At 46.9% G+C, this 24,049-nt stretch overlaps 1 protein-coding gene across 1 annotated transcript in view; it reads right to left on the reverse strand.

The window, feature by feature from the left end:
- Window positions 1-823: 823 nt before the first annotated feature.
- LOC114088538 (scavenger receptor cysteine-rich domain-containing protein DMBT1) overlaps window positions 824-24,049 on the reverse strand; it is a 93,672-nt gene continuing 70,446 nt past the window's right edge. The window contains exons 31-37 of the mRNA XM_071611696.1: window positions 22,105-22,463; window positions 19,913-20,227; window positions 8,791-9,102; window positions 7,239-7,271; window positions 6,079-6,254; window positions 3,372-3,754; window positions 824-1,115 (exon numbers count right to left, since the gene is read on the reverse strand). Coding sequence (XP_071467797.1) covers window positions 824-1,115; window positions 3,372-3,754; window positions 6,079-6,254; window positions 7,239-7,271; window positions 8,791-9,102; window positions 19,913-20,227; window positions 22,105-22,463 — 1,870 coding nt within the window. The remainder of the gene's footprint in view (window positions 1,116-3,371; window positions 3,755-6,078; window positions 6,255-7,238; window positions 7,272-8,790; window positions 9,103-19,912; window positions 20,228-22,104; window positions 22,464-24,049) is intronic.

Here is a 24,049-nt window from a genome sequence, read left to right on the forward strand (position 1 = left end):
AGTGAGTCTAGGCAGGTCTCTTCCAGTCAGGAGAAATAGATTAAAGTGGGTGCTGTCTCCTTTAACAGGGGATGCTGGGATATGCTTGTCTTTCCTTGTTTGCTTTTAAATTTCTTGTGTACTTTTCAAATTTTCCAGATGCTTTTGCAATCTGAGAACCAGACTGAGAACATGAGCATGTGGGTTCTTGGCAGCTCAGAGAGCGGACGCTGTAGTTCTTGATTTATGCATTGGCCTATCTTTGTAAGCTGCAACCTAAACCCCACAAAGCTCCACCTAGTTCCCTTTGAAACAGGACAATTAAAGCTTGTTTGGTGAATCAATGGCATGTGTGATTCAACTGTCCTGTATTAGAGTGTAGAGAAAAATGAGCAGTGGCTTCCTGACAGGTGCTTGGTTTCTTTTTCATAAGACTCTTGGTGAGATTTGAAAATAATTCTCACACCACAAGTGGGATAGAAGCAGGGATCTATCCACTTATTAGCATCTGAATAATAAGGAACCAAACTGAAGACATAATCTTTAAATTGGCCATGGGGTAGGAGAGAACCCTGCTTTTGATAATAATTTGTACACTTTAAGACAACAGTTCTCGATAGTGAAGAATTAGAAAATCAGCATTTTGAGCCTACAAAGAGTAACTGCCTTAGAAGTTCGGTAACCAGAGAAGGTTTATTTAGTGACACACCTCAGAGAAGCGATCTTTTCTGTTTCTTTCACCTGTCTCTACGTAGATAATTTCTGATTTGTCAAACACTGCTTCACTGAAGGAAATGGACCTTCCTTCCTACTTTCTAACAGATTGACATGAAAGCTGCAGACATCACACCAGGGTCTTGCTCTGAGCAGCTGCTCTGTGGATCTCCAGTGGCCCGACCACTGGGAAATGCTCAGTCTGCTTTTCCTTGGCCTCAGCGAGGCCTGTACCTCTCCTACTCCGCCCTGCACAGCTCTGGGAGCAGCGAGAGGAAGAGTCCCCTTCTCTACACACAGCAATCTCACACTTCAGATAGATCACATCGTAGCGGTCAAGAAAGCCGAAGGCGTTGAATTTGAACTGGGCCACATTCTTCTGGTGGGATTGGAGGTTGGCATAGCTTTTGTCTTTGATGCACCTGGTGGGAAGAAAAACCCCAAGCCCAAGAGATTATTCTTAAGTATAGTGTGAAATTGCTCTAAACCACAGACCTCTGAAATCCAGATGGAGTGTTTCTACTACCCACTCCAAAGAAATGACTAAACTGTGTTTTAACACTACTATGAATGGAAAGTCACTATTCCTAGCCACAAAATAAACACAGTGAGAACAAGGTAATTACATACCAGCTACAACTCTTGCCTTCAGAAGGATTAGTCTATTTTGTCCAAAAGGAAGATTATAAGTGGGTTGTATTATTTGAAGATTATTTAATTTTATTTTTAAATCTTAGGGCAGCCACTGAAAAAGTGAAGGAAAGAAGTATAGACAACACATCAAAAGGAGCTAAAATGGAATCACAGAAAATGTTCAATTAAAACCAGAGAAGGCACCAAAAGGGAGGGTGGGAGGAGAAACAAAGAACAAATACAATGCATAGATGTTTGATTTTAATTTAACTCTCTCAGCAACATGAATGGTCCAGATATGCCAATTTAGAGACAGAGTAGATAAAAAAGTGTAGATTTAAAAAACAACAACAACAAAGATTGAGCTAGAGTTACACATTGTCTCCAAGAAACCCACTTTAAAATCAAAGACACAGACAAAAGTACAGGGATGGAGAACGATACTTCATGTGAACACTAATCAAACGAAAGCTGGGGCAGCTGGGTCAATTTTCAATAGAACAAGCTTCCGAGACAGGATAATTATCAGGGACAAAGAGGGACATTATATAACATAATCAACCCTCCAAGAAGATAATCTTTAACCAAGATAACCAAGATAAGGATTAGTCCTTAATCCAATTCACAAACCTCAACGTACACCCTCCCTACAGTGGAACATCAAAACACACAGGCAAACTGACAGAACCGCAAAGAGAAACTGACAGACTCGCCACCACAGCTGGACACTCCAATATCCTTCTATCAGTGATTGGCAGGCCCAGCAGGCACAAAACCAGAAGGGATGTAGATGGCCTAGGGCACCTTATTAATGCACCAGAGCTAACTGGCGTTTCTAGAACACTCCATCCAAAAAAAGCAGAATACACATTCTCCTCAAGCCCACGTGGAATTTCATCCAGAAAGACCACATTCTGGGCCATAAGAAGCATCTTAACAAATTGAAAAGAATAGAGATCACACAAGATACATTCTCAGATTATAATAAAATTACACACTAGAAATCAATGACAGAAATATTGCTGGAAAAAAATTCCCCAATATAGAGAAAGTAGACCACACACTTTTAAACAACCCATGGGGCGGTCTCAAGCGATGTTTAAAAATATTTTGAACTAAGTGAAAATGAATACCCCACATCAAAATTTGTGGGAGATAGCTAAGATGGTGCTTGAGAGGGCAGTTCACAACATTCAAAATACATAGATTAGAAAAGAAGAAATCAATCATCTCAGTTTCAAAAAACTAGAGAAAGAAGAGCAAATTAAACATAAAGAAGAAAGAAAATGTGTTGGTTGTTAGATTCTGGCACCAAACGGAACCTCTTGCCCTAATACATTCATAGGGAGGATTGACGGGGAGGGATTCTTCACTCTGGGACTCAGGGAAGGTTAGTGCCACTGCGTGCACCTCCTGGGCCTGTGCTCACACCACCGTGGCAGGTGCTGTCTTGCTCCTCCCTTGGCCTTTGGAGGAGTGATACAGTGCTTCTCATGGGCTTTAGACCGCTGCAGCTTTCACCCTGCTAATGGTGCTGTTGAAAAGCGATAAGGTTTTGGTGGCAACTGCCTATCCATTAACATTTTGTCCCTGTTAGGGGACAAGGGAGCTAGAAAGACAAACCACTTGCCTAAGTTCTAATTTGGAAAGTCACTTGGTTAGCCAAAGGAGCCAGAGAAATCTCACTAGAATAACTAAGCTTAGTTTGGGAAACCCATCAGCCCATCAGTATTGGTCAAAGGGGATCATGAGTGGGAGTCTTAACCATAAAACTAGAAAGAAAGGGAGGCTTAGGCCTGAAAAGGTAGAACAGAGCAGCAGGGGTCTTGTTCAGGAGTGCTTGGCGTGTCAAGGGAGGTTGTTCAGGCTGCCTATTACTATATCCCCCACTGGGATCCGGGCTAGGAGGACCCCCCCACTCAGCCTCTGGTGAGGACCCTTGCACAATGCTCCAGGTTAGGACCTCCAGATCAGAGGCCACAGGTTCCTAAAGGAATGCCGTGTGGATATTGCAGTCAACAAGGAAGGACTTCCATTTTCCTTACCCCTTCTGGATCAAATCATACTTGATGGTTGTGAAATCATGGGGATCCGGAGAAGCCACACAAGTATCCACGAAGACCCTCAGGCTGGGATCGGCGCTATGGAGGGTGGCCTGGAGGAAGACCTCTTTCCTCTGGCTGTCGGAGTATGGTACCATGCCCCCCACAGGCTGGGACCCGGGAGACTGGATAAATGAAATGGACACATCGTAGCCGGCACCCTCTGTCTGGTCATCAGCTCCATGAACGACTTCAACTGTGGGCGGATTGTTCACCTTGCAGGTGAATTTCACCTGGGGCACCTTGTGCCGTACAACCACTCGGCCCGAGTGGCCCCGTATCCGGCCTCTGATGGAGTTGGAGTAGCTGAGGGAGCCGAGGTGTTCCTGTGAGGACAAGAGGGGAGCTGGTGGCCAGTGCTCCTGGCTCCCTGACAAGCACCTGCCCCGAGACCTCTCCTCCCTCTCCTGATGGGCACCAGCTCATTGATGTGCTGGAGGGCACTCCTGGACCTCTGGGGAGCTTAATGCCAGGAAGGGATAACACAGTGTGTGGGTGCTGTGGGAGCTCCTGGTGGGCGGGAGGGCCAAGCTGTGCCCCTATGAGCTGGGTGTCAAGCCCATGATGGCAGCCTAGAGCTTGCTCTCTCTTGAGTCCCTGAACATGCTCCACTCTCTCAGCCACCCCCAGGCCACCCCATGCTGTGGCTCGTGTTTCCTGCCTACCCTTGAGCCCCAGACCAGTCTGGCTTCAGGTGAGCTTCAGGCCTGACCCTGCGGCCGTTGGCCCCAGCCTTGCTCCTTCAACTCCAATGTGACTTGCAGAGGATGAGGGGATGCTGACAGCGGTCCCTGCCTCTCGCTGCCTCCTTCCTGTTCCCTGCGTGGAGGTCTAGAGGCTTAGCTTGTGTAGGGCCTTTGGCTTAGGAAGCTATAGCATCAGGACTCCGATCCTGGACTCCCTGCCTCGGGGCCCTTCCCTCTCTGCCCTCTCTGCCAGCTGAGGCCAGTGCTTCTCAACCTTTTCTCCATTACGGTCTTCGGAAGGAGTTTTCTAGACCCCTTCTTTCCTACTCATCCTGCCCTCTTTCCGGCCCCCATAATATGACAAATATATCATTTGTGTAATACTCACATTTTATCCATAAAGGAAGATTTTATTGCTTTTGCTCCTAAGAACCAACATCTAGCTCTCCTCCCCCACAAGGGGTAGAACTGCCCTCCTTGAGAATGTACAGCTTAAAACAAAAGCCAAACTCCATGCCTCGAGGCCCTGTGCCCTTCTAATCTGCCCCTGGACTCTGGCCCTGAGTTTCTTCCTCACCCACCCACAACCAGCTTTTGGCTGCCCCACCCTGCTCTAGCGGAGGCCTGGCGCGCCTCTCCTGCGCCTACCCGGCCGCTCCACCTCGCCACTCAGCCTTGGCTCCTCAGCCACCACTGTTTAAAGTGGTATCCCTTCCGCCCCATGCCATGTCCCAATGACAGTTCTTGTTTGATGACCTCTTTCCCCTCTTCACTACTCAAAAGACTCGTTCAGGGCTCAGCTCTGTTTCCTTGAACAGAAAAGCCATAGGGCAGGAACCGTCAGTTCTGCGGCTGCCATGTCCTTAGCACCTAGGTGACTGCTCAGCCACTGACTTTGAAATCAGACCCAGAACCTTCCTGTGACAATGTTTTCCTCAGGGTGCCCTTGGACTGGCCTCCATCCTCTGTGGTTGCTGACTGCTGTGCTCTGAGGTCAGAACATGGGCTTTTATAGGCCAGCTGGACCAGCCAGGGCCAGGCAGGACATCTGTAGGATCCTCCCCATAGACCAGCAATGCCTGGGGCTGCCCACCTTCCAGACATGTGGGGGCTTCCAGCATAGCCCTGGGGGCAGGGACCTCTGAAGTGGACCACAGAAATGAAAGGATAAGAATGACCATGGTCTGTCATTGAATCACCATTGATCTGTCATATCAGATCAAATGTGAAGTATGGAATTCATGGTTCTTTTGGGTCATGTAAATCGTTTGAATGAATCTGACCTCCAACAACGTCAGGTGGGCTTTTTGTAGGTGTCTAAATGGGGATTAAGGATCTTGCTTTGGAACATATTATATCGTTAATTATACTGAGAAAAAGGATGACACAGTTGTACATTTTTCCTACAGCATTAGTATGCTAGTTTCCTAATTTCAATGTCATGGTTTTGTGAAATAAACAGGTAGTTAAGGAAAATTAAATAGGCATATAAACTTGCTATTCACAAATATTCTAGATGTCTGCTTTCCAGTTTGTGGAACATAGCCAGGTACTTGGTTTGAAATATAACAGACAAACAATCTGTCCTCCCTCATCTGCACAACAGCTGCACATGGCAGGTGTGCCCTAATGCCCAGGCTAGAAGTCTGCTGTGGAAAATGCTTTGGCTTCAGAGCTAAGAGAATACATTGATCCACTCGTCCATCCATTCACATATCTGTCATACATCAGCATTCAACACCTGTTGCAGCGTATCCCAAGTTCAGTGTCCTAAATTCCCCAGAGGATGGAAAGTTTCAGACAAATTATTGAGCTTCCCTAGGTCTCCAAAAACTGAGAAATGAAGTCATGGCTGAGTTTTTCCTCTGTCCTGACACAAGTGTTCAACAAGTAGTTCAGGTTTCCAAGGTCCTCTCCTTGGTCTCCATCCTTAGAAGGGTACCACCTCCTTACGGATTTCTTACCTGCCGGACAGTGCCGCAGTGGCCATATGGAATGTTGAAGATCAGGAAGCGCCCACTGACTTGTGGGCGACACAGATTATCATTTAAGTGGATGTCCCAGGAGGAGTAGCCCAGTCTCCGGAGATAGCCTCGGTCTATGACAGCTCGGAAGAGGTGGGGCAAGCAGAAGAGCTGGGCTGCAGAATGGGGAGATCTTGACAAAGAGGACCTGGTGCAACGGACTTGTAGGTCAGATGTGTGGGTGTGTTTATTTCTAAAAATACCATGGGCGGTGCTCTGGGCAGGGGCTGGCTCAGTTCTCTTTATCACCAGCCAGGACTTGACTTTCATTGACTTTATTTATATCCCCTGTGATGGCTTGCATCTGGAATGCCCCTCAGAGGCTTAAAGTTGTCTGGGGCTTTGGGGAAGTGATGGGATCCCTATCAGTGGATTGGTCCATTGATAGCTGGATGAACTACTGAGAGGTGGTGGGCACACCAGGCAGCAGGGCATGGTTGGAGGAAGTAAGTCACTGGGAGTGCCCTGGAAGAGTTATTTCTCATCCTCAGTCCCCCGACCCCCATCTCTCTCCTTCTCTGCCTCCTGGCTGCCATGAGCTGAGCAGCCTTCCTCTATCACACCTTTCTGCCATGATGTTCTGCCTTACCTCAGGCGCAGAGCAATGGAGCCTGCTGACCACAGACTGAAACTTCTGAAACCGTGAGCCAAAATAAATGTTTCCTTCTTCTTTTTTTTTTTTTTTTCAGGCTATTTGTCATAACAATGAAAACTGACCAATACATTCCCCCTTGTCCAAAAAGGCTTTAAGGTCAAATCACATCCACAGGGAATCCTGCCCATAGCACATTTCCCATGGGCCATGAGATGGAGCTTTATCTAAGAATTTAAAGGACAGCTTGTTTTCTATAAGAGAAAAGCTGAGCCCGGACCTGTCTATCTGGGTGTTGGCGTGGAGATAAGCTGGAGGCAACCAGTGAAAGCCTGGGTGCTAAGGGGCTTCTCTGCCAACCTCCTCCAGCCCACGGTGGACAGAAACCTCAGAGGTCTCAGTGGAAACACAGGTGGGTCCCCCTCACAGCAGCATTTTCCTCCCCATTCATCTCCCTCTTAGCTCCCCCTTTTAGTAGCCTCAGATCTTTGAAGGAAGATGACTTTACCATTGTCCTTGGGCACAGCAGAGTCCACTGGACCTGGCAAGGAGAGATGATGAGGGCAAATGTCAACAGAGCTGAAACACGGGCAGAGGATGCCGTAGACAAGAATAAGCTAAGTGGTCTCGTCTGATTTGCTACTTAAGCTGGAATACAATGGCATGAGAATAGTCCAGGGCCTGCAAGGGAGAGGACGGCCCAGGCATTCCTGATGGAGCTGGATCCTGGCACGTGTGGACTAGAGTTGAGACTATGGGTCTCATCAACAGCAGGACTTGTTGGAGCAAGAGACAGTAAGCACAGGACTTCCAAGCTGATAAATACCATCATAGGCAGGAACTCTGGCTGATGTTCCATTTCATGAATATGGCACACTTGGGACTTCAGGCTGAGAAGCAAAACAGGACAGTACCCTGGGCCCCACTCAGCCCAGGAAGCATGGCTGGCCTGATTCACTCAACCCCTTCAGACACTCTGGGCCCCAGACCACTGGTCCTTTGGACATTGTAGTCCATGAAAGGAAACCCACTGGGTATATAACACAAGAAGGAAAAAGGGATTGTCATTGAGAGTGGGTCTCCTGACAGCACTAGGAATGGATGGAACTGCAAACAGGCACAATGAAAATGATCTAAAAGGTAAGGACCCCATGACCCCAGTGCAGACTCAAATTGCTTGGTTCTCTGCAGAATTAGTGTTGTCACCAAGGGGCTCTGATAGCTTTCCTACTTGGGCTCCACCTGTATGCAAAACCAGGTAGCACCTACATAAGGGTAAAGGCAATGGCAGCAATTCCTTTGATTACCTGTAAAAAACTAAGAATGGAACAGACAACATGAGATCAGACTCATGCAAATCTTAGAATTCCGTAACTGCGTGAGATTTACAGGTCAACTTAGGGCTAACTGAGGACAAATGCAAGTGACCCCTACTCTATGCAGAAGGAAGTCATCCTGTGGAAGTCAGATGCCAAGGACAATGCTGAGTGACAATAAAATATATTCCAGGAGCAGGCGTTGTGGCTCAGCAGTAGAGCCCCCGCCCAGCACCTGTGAGGCGCTGCGTTGAATAGTCAGCACCACATAAAAATAAATAAATAAAATAAAGGTATTGTGTCCAAATACAACATAAATGTATATTCCAGCAGCCAAAACTCAGATAAAAAGGACACAAGGGAATCTGGGACACTGTGGGTGTCTTTTTGACTTCTGAGGGTTAGGTCAGGATGCTATGTCACCTTGGGATTGCGCCCTTGGAGGCCTCCTCAGAGACTGAAAAAGGAAGGGGACCAACTGCAGTCGGACAGAAGCAGGATCTACGCCCTTCATCATTTTATGACTTTAACTCAACCTTTTAGCTATATTTCAGAAGAAATATGGCACTGAGTTGGAATTAAATAAAACTGATAAGTCAACTCCTAAGCCTGATGGTTAAAACACTGACCACCTAGGTATCCTGCCGTTCCTGGGATGCTGAGTTTGGACCTGGGCGTGCTCAGGGGTGGTGCTGGGCAGAGCCTTGGGACACTCCCAGGCCCAGGACGCCGAGGAGCCGGTACCTGCGCAGAGCACGCCTGCGTCCTCGCTGTGCCTGCAGTTGTGTCGCGCCCAGCCCGCGTGGGCACAGCGCTCCAGTGCGTCCTCGTGGCCCGTGCAGCGCACGTCGTCCATCAGAATGGGCCCGATGCCAGGGCCGAATCGGCCGCGGCCCGGGGCGCCCAGCGCTCGGCCGCAGCCCAGAAGGCGGCACACGACGCGGGCGTTCCTGATGTTCCAGTGGTCGTCGCACACCGTGCCCCACACGCCCTCGTGCCGCACCTCCAGCCGGCCCTCGCAGCGACCCCGTCCGCCCGCCAGGCGCAGAGCACGGTCTGCGGGCAAGAGACAAGGTCAGAAGCTGCACCTGGGCGTCCACCCTGCACACCTCTCAGGTTTGTCACTTGCAGCAGGAGATATGACGCAGGAACGAGTTCTATTTACGGTTTTGCTGTTCCTAGTTCTCTCTCTCCTTCAAAGTCAAGTTAAGTTACCCTCAAGGAGTGTCCTTTATAGGCAAGCCTAGTTTCCCAGACACTTAGAATTTAATCTTGTAACAAAAACACAAAACGCAAAAAGAAAAATAATAGTACTATCAGGTAAAAATCAAACAACTCTCCTCCCAGTCTTTACAAAAAGGTTATTCTAAATTAAAGCTCTGTCCTAACTCATCCAACAAAATATGTCCTATGAAATTACTTTTACTGTTGATGAGTAAGAGCTTATATTTTAACTATAAAAACAATATCATATAACCTAGCTATTCCACTCCTCCATGTTTACTTAAGATGCATGAAAACATGTGCCCACAAAAAGATTTATACATAGTAGAATTTTCCATGCACATTAGCCTCAAACTGGAAACAACCCAAGTACCCAGGCATAGGAGAATGAATAGATTGTGGATGCACATTATGGAATATTACTAAATAAAGGAAAGGATCCATTACAACACATGGGATGAATCTCAGAAACAATTTAAATAAATTAAGACACAACAGGATTTCATATTATTTGGTTTCATTCCATAAGATTCTAGGGAAAAAACCCAAATTACAAAACTAGAAAGCAGACCAGATGTTACCTAGTGAAGGAGTGAGAGTCTTAATGCCCAGGGGCATGAGGGAATTTCCCCGGGGTGATGGAAATATTCTATGTCTTTTTTAATATTCTATGTTTTGCTCATGGTGGCAGTTACATTAGACAAAACTTGTAGATGTGTGTAATTGTATATAAGTGATTTAAAGAGTAAAAACAATCAAAAGAAAAACTTGTAGTTGTGTATTGCTTAACAATGAGGATACCTTCTGAGAAACATGTTGTTAGGTGACTTTGTTGAATAACATCATAGAGAGTACTTACAGAGGAAGATAGCTACGGTATCTCAAGGCCATATAATCATATGGGACCACAGTCACATATAGGATCACCACTGACTGAGATATTGTTATGGGGCACATGACTGTATTATGTTCATGTGCCATACCCACCGATGTCTAAAATTTTTTTTGCATGAATTGGCTTGTAGTGGCTGTATTTTTAATTTTCTGCACTGTTTGCCATATGGAAGAAGCTTAAGGAGTGTTAATAAATCCCACTCATCAGTTTTTCTGGTGGCAGTATACCAGTCCAGGATGACTGCTCTCCCCTGGCTTACCTGGCTGCTGCAATATTGGAAACATGATACCCAGGCTTGTTTGAACTGGGACTATGGGGGCCGGGGTGTAGCTCAGTGGTAGAGCACTTGCTGGGCATGCTAGGGACCTGGGTTTGATTCCCAGCATGGGGTCAGAGGTATGAGTGTGAGTACACATCTTGAGTGAGGTCTTGGGAGGTGAGTTTTGGGTGGACCCATGACCCACAGTGTGTGTGTCTGTACATATACAAAGAACTAGCTCATAACAAAATTTAAGTGCAAAAGAAAGAAGATCCAAACAGTATTATTAGCGCTCTGAAACAAACAAAACTTACCAGGTAAAGGGACCATTTCTTCTTCAACTGAAATTGTAACTGTAAAAAAATGAAATCCTTAAAATGAGTCCCCTCAAAGTCACATATTTATAGTCAAAGTGGAAGAGGAATCAAATGTATTCTCTAATTCTGGACAGCCATACTTTTGTTTAAGCTTCTACTTTTGTTTAAATGTAGAAATACTGTCCAGTAAGTTTTATTTTCTTGGCGTCAAAATATAATAAGTGGTCTTACATGCTGTTTAGTCTTCAGAAAAAAATAATTTATTCAATGGTCATAAAAGATATATAAATATACTGAATTTTGATCATTACCAGGTGATGGAGTCACTTTTGCTGAAATTGAATCTGTAGCTGCCAAAAAAAAAATTACAGTTGAAAAGGAAGCATTAAAATTTAGCCTCATTGTGATTTTACACTGTAGACTACAAGTTTATGAAAACAAGCCTGTTCTCCTGAGGGGTATGCACTTATTTTGTGGATTTACCCATTCAGGATGAAATGATCGTGTATGAGAAGTTGGCATTTTGTAAGATGGAGCAAGAATGATTCTCATTTGCAGCATCCACAACCTGTCAGGTAATCTATGTCTCTAAAGCTCACGATGACCAACCCAGGAGTGTGTTTTCTGATTTTAGAAAGGAGGCTCAGAGGGACTGTATAACATGACAAGGTCATGCACAGTTCAAACCTGTAGGGCCACAGAGCACAGATTCTCAGCACTCTGCTTTTCCTGAGCTTAGGATCTGGGAGTTGTTCACACCAGGCTCAGGGTGGTGACTCAGGGAGGAGGAGGGTCTGTGGCCACCACTCCGGTCCTCACCCTGAGGAAGGTCTCCTGTAGCAACAGGAAGAGATTTGGGCTGGCAAGCTTTCCTAAGGTGCCACCTGATCTGCACCCAGTTGACAGCCACAAAGAAAGCCTGCCTCTTGTCCTGTCAGTCCTGTCAGAGCCAGTGGGGACCACCAGGGAGGGGATTGTCTGATGTAAATGGAGACCTGGTGAAGGCCAGAAAGGAAGGTGGTGAGGAAATGCGAAATGGAGGGCGGGAGGGGAGGAGTGAAGGAAGCCATGTCATCCGCAAGGGAAAAGGAAGGACTAACCCTCGGCTTCACTGAGCTTTACCCCCTGTATGGCCAAAGGAACCAGGGCTTGACAAAGGAAGAAAGAAAGGAAACAGAAGCTCAGCAGAGCCTCATCACTGAAGATGTCGCTGTGCGGGGACAGGGGGGGGGGTCCCACAAATGGATTCATTAGCAAAGCCTGGGAGCTGAAAGGACATTGGATGGGAGTTGGGATCTGGATTTGCCTGACCCAACTCTGTGACCTCAGGCACATTTTCCTTCAAAATGAAGGTGGTGGTTCAGTTCTTTACACCTCCAACGGGGTCCATAACCAGCAGCACTTGCTTCACAGGGGAACCTGTTAGAAATGCGGAGTCCAGGCTCTATCGGGAGCCACTGGATCTGCGCTTGAACAAGTTCTGCAGGAGGTTCACATGCACATGAGAATCTCGTTGGAGAATTGCTGGTCTAGGTCAGCTCTAAGGGCTCCTCTGGGCTCAACATTTGAGGTTCTTTTGTCCTGTTCAATCTGCCCAGCACCTCCCTTCAATGTTCAGTTTCATAACCAGTGATGGGAACTGGTCTGGAACCCTCTGGACTTGACTAGCCTCCCCTGACCTTGCCTAAGGAAACAGGAAGTGTCTATTCTAGGTGTAATAATTCTTGCTGGGCTGAGGATGCTCAGGAAGTCACTCACAGGGACTGCAAAGAGCAGAGAGCATACCTGGTGAAGGAGCTTCTCCTGAAGGCGGGGGAGTGGGAATTGTGTCTGTGAATGGAGAAGAATGTTTTGGTTTGACCCACAGAGTCAGAAAATTGAAGAGCAAATGAGCAGAATCAACACCCTCACAACCCGGCTCTCTGTGCGGGTGCTGGGGTGTGCTGGCTGGCTGGCAGCATGGCTTCCACCATAGCACACGCGGCCGAGCAGGCAAGGTGTGGACCCCAGCCCTGTCCTCCCCCGGGTGTGTCTGATCAAGACCAGGGCAGCAGGCAGAGAGTGTTCCTGCTGGAGGCGCCTCTTCTGTGTCTATGGCTGAGCCAAGGGGCGTGGCGCTCCCTCTCTGAGGAGGATGCTGGGCTCTCTGTGCACGGGTCTTGGGCCATGGAATGAGCGTCGATGCATGTGTTCATTGCCAGAGAAAAAGTTGATCATGTTTAACTCAGGAAATGTGACAGGGAGGAACATTACCAGAGAAAGCGTCCACTTCTGTTGAGGCTGAAGTTGCATCTGTGTATAAACCAAGAGAACAGGACTCTGGGAACTGAGTGTGGTAGTGCTGGGTGTCATTTCCTTGCGCTTCACGTTGTGGTCCACGTGGTCATTAGTAGGCTCCTTTCCTTTTCTTTTTTCTCCAACCCTCCCTCCCTGCCCCTCCCTCTTTTCCTTCCTCCCTCCTTAATCTCCCTCTCTCTCTTTTCTTTTTTTCGAATAAACATGAAGGGTTTATTTAGAGAAATGCAAGTACTCCAGAGGATGTGGAGTGGGCTGTCCCAAGCAGGAGGTGGCCTCATGACTTCTTTTTTAGATTTTTTCCACAATGTCTTTATTTTATTTATTTATATGTGGTGCTGAGGATCAAACCCAGTGCCTCATGCATGCTAGGCAAGTGCTCTACCACTGAGCCCCAGCCCCAGCCCCAGCCAGTGCTGTGACTTCTGTGTTGTGGGTTCTCAAGATCTGCTTGGGATCCCCCCACCCTATGAACTATTCATTTGTGTGGTTACAGCCATTTCCACCTAAGCTTAGTGCACCGGTGGTTGCTTCATTTTCTAAATAGAGTGCAACAAATAAGAAGCAAAGCTCATGGATTTGAAAAGCATAGTGGGAGACTTTACCAGTTAGAGAGGTTGCATCTTCTGGGGTTGAAGAAACATCTGTAGATAAAGGGGAGAAGGGACTTAAGTACCTTTGGGGGCACACCAGGCTTCTGTTCTTACCGAGGTTGCATTGGGGCAAAGTTTTCATGAAGCCAACTAGTGTGATAAACAGAGCTCTAAGAAGAGGCACTTGAAGGGACGACAGGCAGATTGTACCTGGTGAAGAGGTCACAGCAGTTGGGATGGAAGCTGCAGACAAACAGAAACAGCAAGGAGGTGATTAGTCATGCCAGGGGCCGTGGTTCCAGAAGATACAGGAACATCGCGGTGGTGCCTTAGATCTGCATTACTGGCCAGGCCTGTCCTCCTGATTTTCCAGACAGTGTGCAGCAGGCCATCCACTGCTTGCAAGCCATGTCCCCAAGCCTGGGGTCTCCATTCCTGAGGCCCACTCTTCCCTTCTTCCCGTGGAGCTGGAGATGACCCGTTTGGAGGGCAACAGCCATTGGCTAAGTTTCTCAACTCCAGGAGGTTAGTCTAACAAAGATTCTGTGTGGGGACTTGCTTTCCCACCCAGCCTTCCCCTCCTTTCCCATGGACCAGGGAGGCAGTGACCCAGGAGAGGGTCAGCTCTGAAGATCTGAACTTTTTCTAGGTGCACTGTCCCAAGACACGGGGCGAGGGGCAGGGAGAGGGCAGTAGGTCCACTTGTCCTTTGTACTAGTGCTGCCCTCCCACCCGTGTTATCAGTAGTAAAGGCCAGATTTTGGTGCTGACACTGATATTTTATTTCTCAATTGCTTCAGCACCTACGATAGGGAAAGTCTCCTCTTTATTGCGTCCCCTGAAGCGCTCTACACTATTTGTGGTTCTTGATCCTAAAGTCGCATTAGGAACTTCCCACACAATCCAACCAGATTCACTCAAAATCGATTGCACAGAGGAGAGTTGTTTGTTCTCAGTCAACTCTGCCTCCCCGCTGCCTGGGCAGAGCCAGCACGTGGCCATCCTCACTGAACGCGGGGGGAGTGTCAAGGAGGATTAGTGGCTGGACATCTCCCTGTTCCAGCAACACCACTTGGTGGCTGGGCTCCAGGAGAAACTCCCTCCATGAACTCGAGTGAGCGACTGTGTTAGACCACTTGTGCCGGTGTACATTTTCATGGACTTGACCTGGCTAACTAGCTGAATGAATTTTTCCCTGTGAAAAAGAAAATTCCTTCACCCATCAGGGGAGATGGTTTTTATGAGCCAGGTCAATATAAGCATATTAAAAAACTCAAAAGATTACTAAAGAATCCAAGAATTTGGTCAAGACATAAATGGTTATTTAATGAATTCGCTGGAAATTAAAAAAAAAAATTGTAGCAAACAAGATGAAATCCAAAATAACATTTAAATTACCTGTTGGAGTGGTTATAGCAATCTCCAAAGATCCTGGAAATAAGAAACGATAATTGGTTAAAATCTACCAAAGGGTAAGCAAATACTGCTTTATAGTTAACTTGTTTTCTTCTCTTTGTCCCTGGAGCACAGAAACCTGATATTATGGTTTGGATGCAAGGTGTCCCCCCAAAAGCTAACATGTGAGACAATGCAAGAAGGTTCAGAGGAGAATTGATTGGGTTGTGAGAGTCTTAACCCAATCAGTGAATTAATCCCTGGTGGGATTAACTGAGAGGTAACTGAAGTGTGGGGTGTGGCTGGAGGTGGGAATTGGGGCGTGGCTTTGGAGTATATATATTTTGTATCTGTAGAGTCGAGTCTCTCTCTGCTTTCTGATCACCGTGATGTGAGCTGCTTCCCTCTGCCGCCCTCTCCCTCATGATGTGCAGCATCACCTCGAGGCCCCAGGAATGGAGCTGGCCTTCTATGGACTCTGAGCCCTCAAATAAACGTTTCCTCCTTTATGATTGCTGGTCAGATCCTTTAGTCACAGCAGCGAAAAAGCTGACTGAAACACCTAACTTTCACTTAATTGATTCACACATCTTGATTGCCCATTCCCCCGTGTCAGGCACTGGGCTGGCTCTGGAGCAAAAGAGTCAATAAAACTACATATAGTTGCTGCCCTCAAAAAGAGGACCAACTCATGGATAGACAGAGAAGATGAAAAGACACACAAGCAAATGGATGACTTTTGCCATGAAATGAGAAACACAGATGGCCCGAGAACCTCTAACAGGTTCTAACAGGTGAGCTGACCTGGCCAGGGAGCTCCCCTCCCATGCCCTTCTGCCTGGCACAGGTCCGTCCTGGATGAGGTGCTCTGCTCAAAGACAGTGACAACCTGACACTAGCCCACTCCCAGGCCTGGAGTGGCAGACCCTCGTGCTGCCAACATGTGCAGTGCAGGGGCAGAGGCATTACCAGGCGAAGGAGTCTCTTCCTCTGGAGTGAGAGTTGTGCCTGGATGTGAAACATGGAGATGTGCGTCATTCCATCAGGAAGTTTTGCAGAAAGGCCCAAGTCTGCCTTTACTGGGGTCTCATGTACTAATCTGAGTTCTTGGAAAAACGGGGACTAATTATTTCCTGTCTTCCCAAATAAGAATTTAAGTATCCAAGTTAAAACACATGCACTGTGATAGTATAAATTAAATCCTGATATGATGCAAGTTTATATTTGTGTCGGGCACAAGAACATACATATTATTTGATTCCCTTTATAAGATTTTAGTCCTTTTGAACAAAAGACACTGATGGTGTTCCCATCTGCCTGATTCAGAGTCCTTGGGAAGAATGCCATTGTTGTTTAGGGAGGGAACACAGAAGCATCTCAAAGGGACATCAAGGTAAGTAAATGACGTTTTGGTTCCATATTGTTGCAGTTAGAAAGTCTGGTGACATTAAATGGCTTTTCTGAGCATTTCTGTAGCTGTTGGAGCACCTGCTAGCATTTCCTGGATTGTCAATGTGGCTCTTCTATGAGGGTTACCCCTCCCATCCTGTGTACTCTACCTCCAAACATTTTTCTTTCCTAACATGCAGCCAGTAGGGAGGCCAGGTAGCCAGCTACTGGAGTGTGTAGAAAGGAGGAATGACTGGCTCTGAGCCATACATATCCCTCCGTGAGTACCCAAGTACTTTATTTAGGATTGAATGTTGGGATCTCACTGTGGCTGCCTAGAGGCCCTCTTTCTCTGCTTCTGGATTCTAGACTATTTTCTAAGGGATTAATTTAGCCAAGCGACTCCCCAACAAATAGAGGGATAATTGTATTATCTTGGTAGAATTTCAACAAATAACTATCCCTGAGATAGGCAGAAGGGGGACAAGCCACAGGAAACTTGTTACCAGTCATGAGGATCAAATCTGTGACTGAAGTTGAAGTAGGAACTGTCAAAACAAGCAAAAGATAAATTGTATTTAAATAACATCTTTGTTGATCAAGTTCATTGGTAAAAAATTTTCACAAGAATGACCCTATTTATAAATGTGTCTCAGCACAGTTGATTATGCTTTGTTCCTATTTGATTCTCCTAGCCTGTGTAATCAAGATAAAGGAAACAAATAACGAGGGTGGTGGTGTATGAGTCTGGGACCTGAGTGACTGGTTGTGGTCTCTAGTGTTTGTGTAATGGAGCAATTGACCTTGAATAAGTCCTTTTGCATCTCTAAACTTCAGGTCCTGCAGCATCTGAAGGACCAATCCAAGGACTAGTAGCATCAGTATCCTATTGTTAGAAATGCAGACTCTTGGGCTGCATTGAATCCAAATCTGCATTTTAAGAAATTCCCAAGTGAGCTATGTGCATATTCAACTCTAAGAAGCACTGAGCTTGCAAATGGAGATGCTGCAGGCCAGGAGAATATGAGAGGTCAGGTGCTATGTGAAGGGGCCACCCTGCCCTGCTCAGTCCCAGGCAATTATTGCTCGTGAGGTGTGTAATACTAGTTCCCACTCTCAGATTTTCCAATCAAAGCTGGAAATCTTGGGCTGGAAATGCAGCTCAGTGATAGGGCACTTGCCCGGCATGCATGAGATCCTGGATTAAATCCCTAACATCATAAAAAGAAAAAAGAAAAGGAAGAAAGTCTGAAATATAGATTCTTAAAACAACAACAACAACAACAACATTACCACCAACAACAACTTTTGTTTTCAAAATGTGGGATTAAAAATAATTTAAACATGCATTGGCAATGCTGGGTTGTCTGAATCTAAATTCATTTGTGGGTCAAAACTTGTCCAGGGCTGCCCATTTGTGACTTCTGATCTGAGCAATCTCTAAGGGTTCTTCCAACTCTCAGGAATTGTTACATTGTGATGGTCCCATATCTAACTTGTTCTTGCCTAAAAGACTTTGTGGGCAATTCTCATAGCTGTAGTCACAAAAGGGAATTGTGTTTCATCATAATTTCCCTTAGAGGTTAGTCTACCAAGCCTGGCAGAAGGCTTTTGAGATTTTGGAAATACAGACTATGGGCCACTCTCATAACTGTTTACAGTTCAAAGAAAATGTGAGTTGAGCTGCTTTGTGTTGAGGTGGTATTTCTCCAACTTATTGAGCTGCACAATGACCAACTCAAGCCCTAGGACAATCCCTGGTGTGTAGAAGGACTTTTACAAAAGGACACTTAAGTCGCTTGCTTCGGAGAGTCAAGCTAAGTCTTGGCCTGCAGCAGCATGCATGTCCCTAGAAGGGTGACTGGAAGCTCCCACCATGGTGCCCTACACAAGTGTAGACCACTCAGTCCCCAGGACAAGGCTTTCAGAATTGTGTCCATCCTTCTGTTCTACAGGTAAAGAAACAGAAGCCTAAGAGGTCTGGGGACTTGCCCACCATTGCCCACTGGTTAACACTGGAGCCAGAGAACCCAAGGTTATGCTCTGGTGCCAAATAGGGCCACGCTGCATCACCATCTGAAAGTGATGAGAAGTTTGGAAAACATTGGGTTACACCAAATTAAGAAGAGATCTCTCCCTGCAGGACTCATCAGAGACTTGAAAGTGCTAATAGACTGAATCATCAAGAGAAGATATGGTATTTCCCCAAATTATGTAGCTATGCAAATCATTCTCAGAAATTTGCATAACACTGGATGAAGGGACTGTACTCTGAAACATGCTCAGGAGACAAATTGCTCCATTATTTTCTGAAAATATGGATTCAGGTTTTGCCTGAGATGTCTGAAGTCTTGTAAGTTAAAAAAGTACAGAAAAAAACTCACGGATTACCCCATGTGCTGACACTAATGAACATGGGAGTGAAGCAGGGTCACTAGAATTTGATCTCAGAGACCAATTGTGGCACCAAAGAGGGAAGGAACACACTGGAATCCTGTACCTCGGTACAAAGGCACCCAATCTGTTCCTTTTATTGTTCTGATTAATGAATATGTAAGCAGCTTACATTAGTTTGATATGAGCTTGATATTTAGTTTCATATGAGATAAAAACTGTGACCCTCATCATATGTAAGACAATCTACTTCTCTGATTTATAGAAAGCAAGAGAGAAAATAAAATTACCCGGTGAAGCGGTCAATTCTGTGGCTGATGCTGAAATGGCAAAACAATCAGGAACTTAGAAGATACATTTTTGTTTAAAAATTTGATACCTCAGATACATTAAGTTAGGAACAAAACAACTTCTGAAGTGTGAAACCAAGAATAAGAAAAGTTTCTTAGTTGATACTCAAATTATTATTCTAACCTGTGGGCTATAGATTAAGATAAGCTGGGCAGTAGGTATTTTCATTTAATCTGATTTCCTTTTCTATTATACGATTTTTGGCAAGAGAAAGAAGAAAAAAAAATAATGCACAAACTCCTGAATTAAACAAAGCAGAACAAACAAGAGGGGACCACTCCAACCACAGAGGGAGAAGGAAATAGTGCTGAAGTGTTGAAATACTGTTGAGAACTCGGGTTTGGGTCATAGAATTCTCATCAGCAGTGCCACAGTGTCATCTTCAAAGCTCAAAACAGACAATTTGAGGACAAAGACTAGGAAGTGCCTGACCCCATGGTGGCTGACAGGGAGTCTGGGGGGTCCCTGAAGACTGCAGAGACGGAGGGCTCTACGCTGAAGCAGCTTAGAAGGAAGGTTATAAACGACAGAGAGGCCACCCGGAACCAAGGCCAGGTAGGCTGTGGGACTGAGGGACTTGGGATGATCCAGGTTAAATGATGCCCCATTATTTATTGGCTGCCCAGTGCTGAGAATGGACCTCCGATTGTGTTTGGAGCTTCCCAAGGGGACCCAGACATTCCCATGTCAGTTCCCAGATCCCTGCCAAGAGTCACAGCTCTGCCGGTTTCAGGAGACAGTTGAGAGTGAGTACCTGAGCAGATGACGCCGGCGTCCTCGTGATGGCCACAGTTGTGGACGGACAAGCCCAGATGCTGGCATCGGCCTAGCGAGGTCTCAGTGCCCTGGCACTGCACGTCATCCAGGAGGATGCTCCCCACACCCTTCCCGAAGTAGCCGCTCCCCAGGGCGCTGATGCCCTCCCCGCAGCCCAGCTGCCAGCACACCACGTGGGCGGCGTCGATGCTCCACAGGTCGTCACACACGGTGCCCCAGGTGCCATTGTGGTGGACTTCAACACGGCCTTCACACCGGCTCCTCCCACCCACCAACCTGATGATGGACAGGTCTGGGGAAGACTCAGAGGTTATTACTGGGACTTCTACTAGGACTTTTCCTTAGTTCTATATCAAACACCTTGGATTCTAGAGCCTCACAGGACTAAGAGTAGTGCTTACAAATGCAGAGCCTGCTTTCCTGGGCTATTTCTGATTTCCACTATTTTACTCTATCATTCTCATCTTTGGGTTGGGCAAAAGGTTTACAAAAGGATAAAAATAAATATCTATTTTGGAGCTGGAGACAGTGGTACACATCTGTAATCCCAGTGGCTGGGGAGGTTGAGACAGGAGGATGGTGAGTTCAAAGCCAGCCTCAGCAGAAGTATGTGTTAAGCAACCTAGTGAGACCCTGTCTCTAAATAAAATACAAAATAGGGCTGGGGATGTGGCTCAGAGGTTGAGTGCCCCTGAGTTCAGTCCACAGTACCACCCCCCACCACAAGAAAAAAAAAAATCTATTTTGGAACCAAGCCATCAGATTGATAGGCAAACTCATTGTCATTGTCATTGACATTGATAGATATCACACCCAACTTCTGGTTTTCTTTAAGCCAAACTTTCCCATTGGCTCAGGTTCAAAGTTAAAAACATCTCAGTAGAACCAGAGAGTAGATGCAATGAGGCTTTGCTTGTAGCCTGTGCCTCTGTCTCAGGTCTGTATTTTCCCCAGTCCCAGGGAGGCATGGATCCAGGAGGGCACTGACATCACTGGCTGTGACCCCAGCGACCCCCAGAAAAACCCAATAACCAGGAAGTTGCAGGAGAAACAATGAGAGGATTACCAACTGCAGGAGCTGGGCTTGCCAGAGCTGGGGCCACTTCAACAGCTGAAAGAGAAGAGGCATTCACATCAGGGGAGGTGAAGTCTGACAAAACGCCACCAGCTAAGCGGGCACGTGAGTCCCATGGGTGCCAGTGTGTGTGGGGGGTGCGGTCAGAGCTTCCCAGCAAATGCAGCAGTGCTGAGGGGAGGCCAGTGTCCAGAGGTCTGGCTCATCGGGACAGCGGCTGTGAACCATCTCGGCCTGGCCTGGGCGGGAACCTGGAAGCATCTCTCTGAACTCCACCGGGGAGGAGTCACCTATAGTGGCTCTGGAGATGTGAGGCTAGAGAACAGGATGGTGGACATTTGATGCCGATTTAACTCAGAGTGCTTATCCCTAGACCCCATGAAACACTAAGTCTTCAGATTAAAATACCACCAGCCAACAGAGGGGAGTAGAAATGCCGTCTCCTCTGCCTCATCTTCAGCCCATCTGGGGACCTCATCTCTGCCCAGCCCTGAGGAGACTGGGGTGATGCTGGGCTATGGTGAGACCCCACAATGGAGTGGGGAGTCACAGATATCTGTTGCATGCAATTAATTAGTAATAAAAGTCAAAAAACAGGGATTTAGCATGTTCATTCAGCTGTTTTGAAAAGTTGCCTAAAATTACCCCTCATGGCAAGAAAGTCCCAACTTAGGCAGTCAGCAATCAGGAGAGTATTCAGAGAGCATAGCTCTCTCTGAGAAATATCTTCCAGAGAAACCCACAAGTTGGACACACCTGGGAGAACCATTCCCAGAAGTTAAGAATCACTCCAGGGCGAGGCTCGACTTCTGTTTCTGCGTATGTTCTGGCTCATGGGATTTCTTCTCAGGGCCAGGGGGACTGGCTGTGGTGCATGGCAGGGGATACTACTCTCCTGACATTAGAGTGACCAAGGTCCTGGCTTGTTGGAGTTCAAAGAGGACATGTGACTTCTCAGTGCTAAAGCCAGGACATTCCAGGCAAAGCCGGGCAAGTTCTTGACCCACCTGGGACCCCAGGCCACTCGGGTATCTGCCTGTCAGAGATGACTGTCCTGCTTGGGAGGGAAACCGGGCTCAGCAGAGTTCAGGTACCTGAGCAGACAGCCCCGGCGTCCTCATGGTGCCCACAGTTATGCACAGACAGTCCGAGGTGGTGGCACTGTCCCAGGTTGGTCTCGTTGCCTGTACACCTCACGTCGTCTAGGAAGATGGGGCCGGAACCGTCGCCAAACAGACTGCTCCTGGGAGCTGCCAGGGCTGCCCCACAGCCCAACTGCTGGCACACCACCTGGGCAGCGGGCAGGCTCCAGAGGTCGTCGCACACGGTCCCCCAGGTGCCGTTGTGGTAGATCTCCACTCGGCCCTCGCATGGGTGCTTCCCATCGGCCAGCCTCACCCCTGGCAGATCTGCAGGAGCAAGAGCTAGTGGGCTTGAGGAGCCTCCTGCAGTGCTCGATGGGACAGCACATCTGGCTGGAGACTCTGGCCCTGGGGTGCAGCCTGCTGGGGGAGAGCATCTATCATGCAGGTGGGGATGTGCTAATGCGGAGCCTTAGAAAACAGAGGAGCAGAGATGCCTGCTGTCTACCTACAATTTAGCAGACTCCACAGTGGCTCTGCCCGGGCTTTGTGGAAGACATTCTGCTTTCACCCTTGTTTATTGTGTTATGTTCCTAAAAATTCAAAACAAGGCAGCTGCATGCTTGGAGCTCAGGTTTTGCATTTCTAAGCCAGATTTCCCCAAACATGATGAGATTATCAGAGCAAAATTAGTTTTGCTTTACTTGAATTTAGAGAGCTGTAAAGTACTTATTTGGGATGACACAGGTGGATAGAAGTTGGAAAATCAGAGGAAGATGTGGAGTCCCAGCTGCAAGAAAGCGAATTATTGACTAAGTAAAACAGACCCTTTGAACCCAAAGCAAGTGAAATTGATTCTCAAAGTCTAGACCTTTGTGAGCAGGACTGGTTCCTGGAATCCCCTAAGCAGAGTGTGGAGTGGGCCTCTGTGCAGGCCTTTGGATGCTGCGGCTGAGGTGGGTGGGGGAGCTGGCTCTCTCCTGGAAGAGAATCCTATACTAGGAGAGTCCTCCAGGGAGCACAGCTCCTTTTCCATACAGAGGTGGGAATAGTATTCACTAACTCTCTGCTGGTCAAATGGTGGGACTCCAGCTTCAGAAAAACTGTTATGAAATGCAAGAATAGAAACAGTACCTATTTGATGGAAAATGTGTGGATGATCCTGATGAGCTGAAGAAACTGTACAGGTACAAAAGAAAAGTAGCCTCCGTAAGTACATTTAAGAAAAAAAACAATGAAATTTCATATTCATTTCAAATACCGTCTAAGTCATAGGCGTTTTACCTTTAAAGAACCCCATTGAGTCTCTGATCACATAGTTACTATTTAAAATGTAATGGCAGCTCATGAATGAATATGCACATTATTTTTATTAAGAAAATAAAAACTATGGGGCTGGGGTTGTGGCTCAGTGGTAGAGTGCTCTCCTGGCATGCATGAGGCACTGGGTTCCATCCTCAGCACTACATAAATGTAAAATAAAGATATTGTGTCCACTAAAACTAAAAAGTAAATATTAAAAAAAAGAAAATAAAAACTAAAGCTCATGTTGGGATTTTGAAGCTACGACCCCATACCCAGGGCTGCCTCAGCAGAACCAGAGTTCAGCCGCTGCATCCCAGGTCCCAGGTAGGGCTGCAGGTGGAGAAACAGCTCCTGTCCTTAGGCCCTCCTTCCCCAAACCTCCCTATTCCCAGGCCCCCCCACCCACATCCCCAGGCCCTCCCGACTTCCCTGGTCTGCCAAGGCCTTTGCATGAACTACCATTTTAGGTCAAGAGCTTTTGGGTTAAAAGCAGCTCTCAAATGCAGAACAGACAACACACTGGGCTGTTAAGATCCAGAACACCTTTTCCTCTAGGCACAGAGCAGGGTCCCAGGAGAATGGGAAACAACCCTGGATCCTTACAGAAGAGTCTGTGCTCAGGGCACTGTCAAGGCCCCTTAAAGCTTGAAAG

This window comes from Marmota flaviventris, chromosome 4 (genome assembly GCF_047511675.1).
Source record: "Marmota flaviventris isolate mMarFla1 chromosome 4, mMarFla1.hap1, whole genome shotgun sequence".
Taxonomy (NCBI): Eukaryota; Metazoa; Chordata; class Mammalia; order Rodentia; family Sciuridae; genus Marmota; species Marmota flaviventris.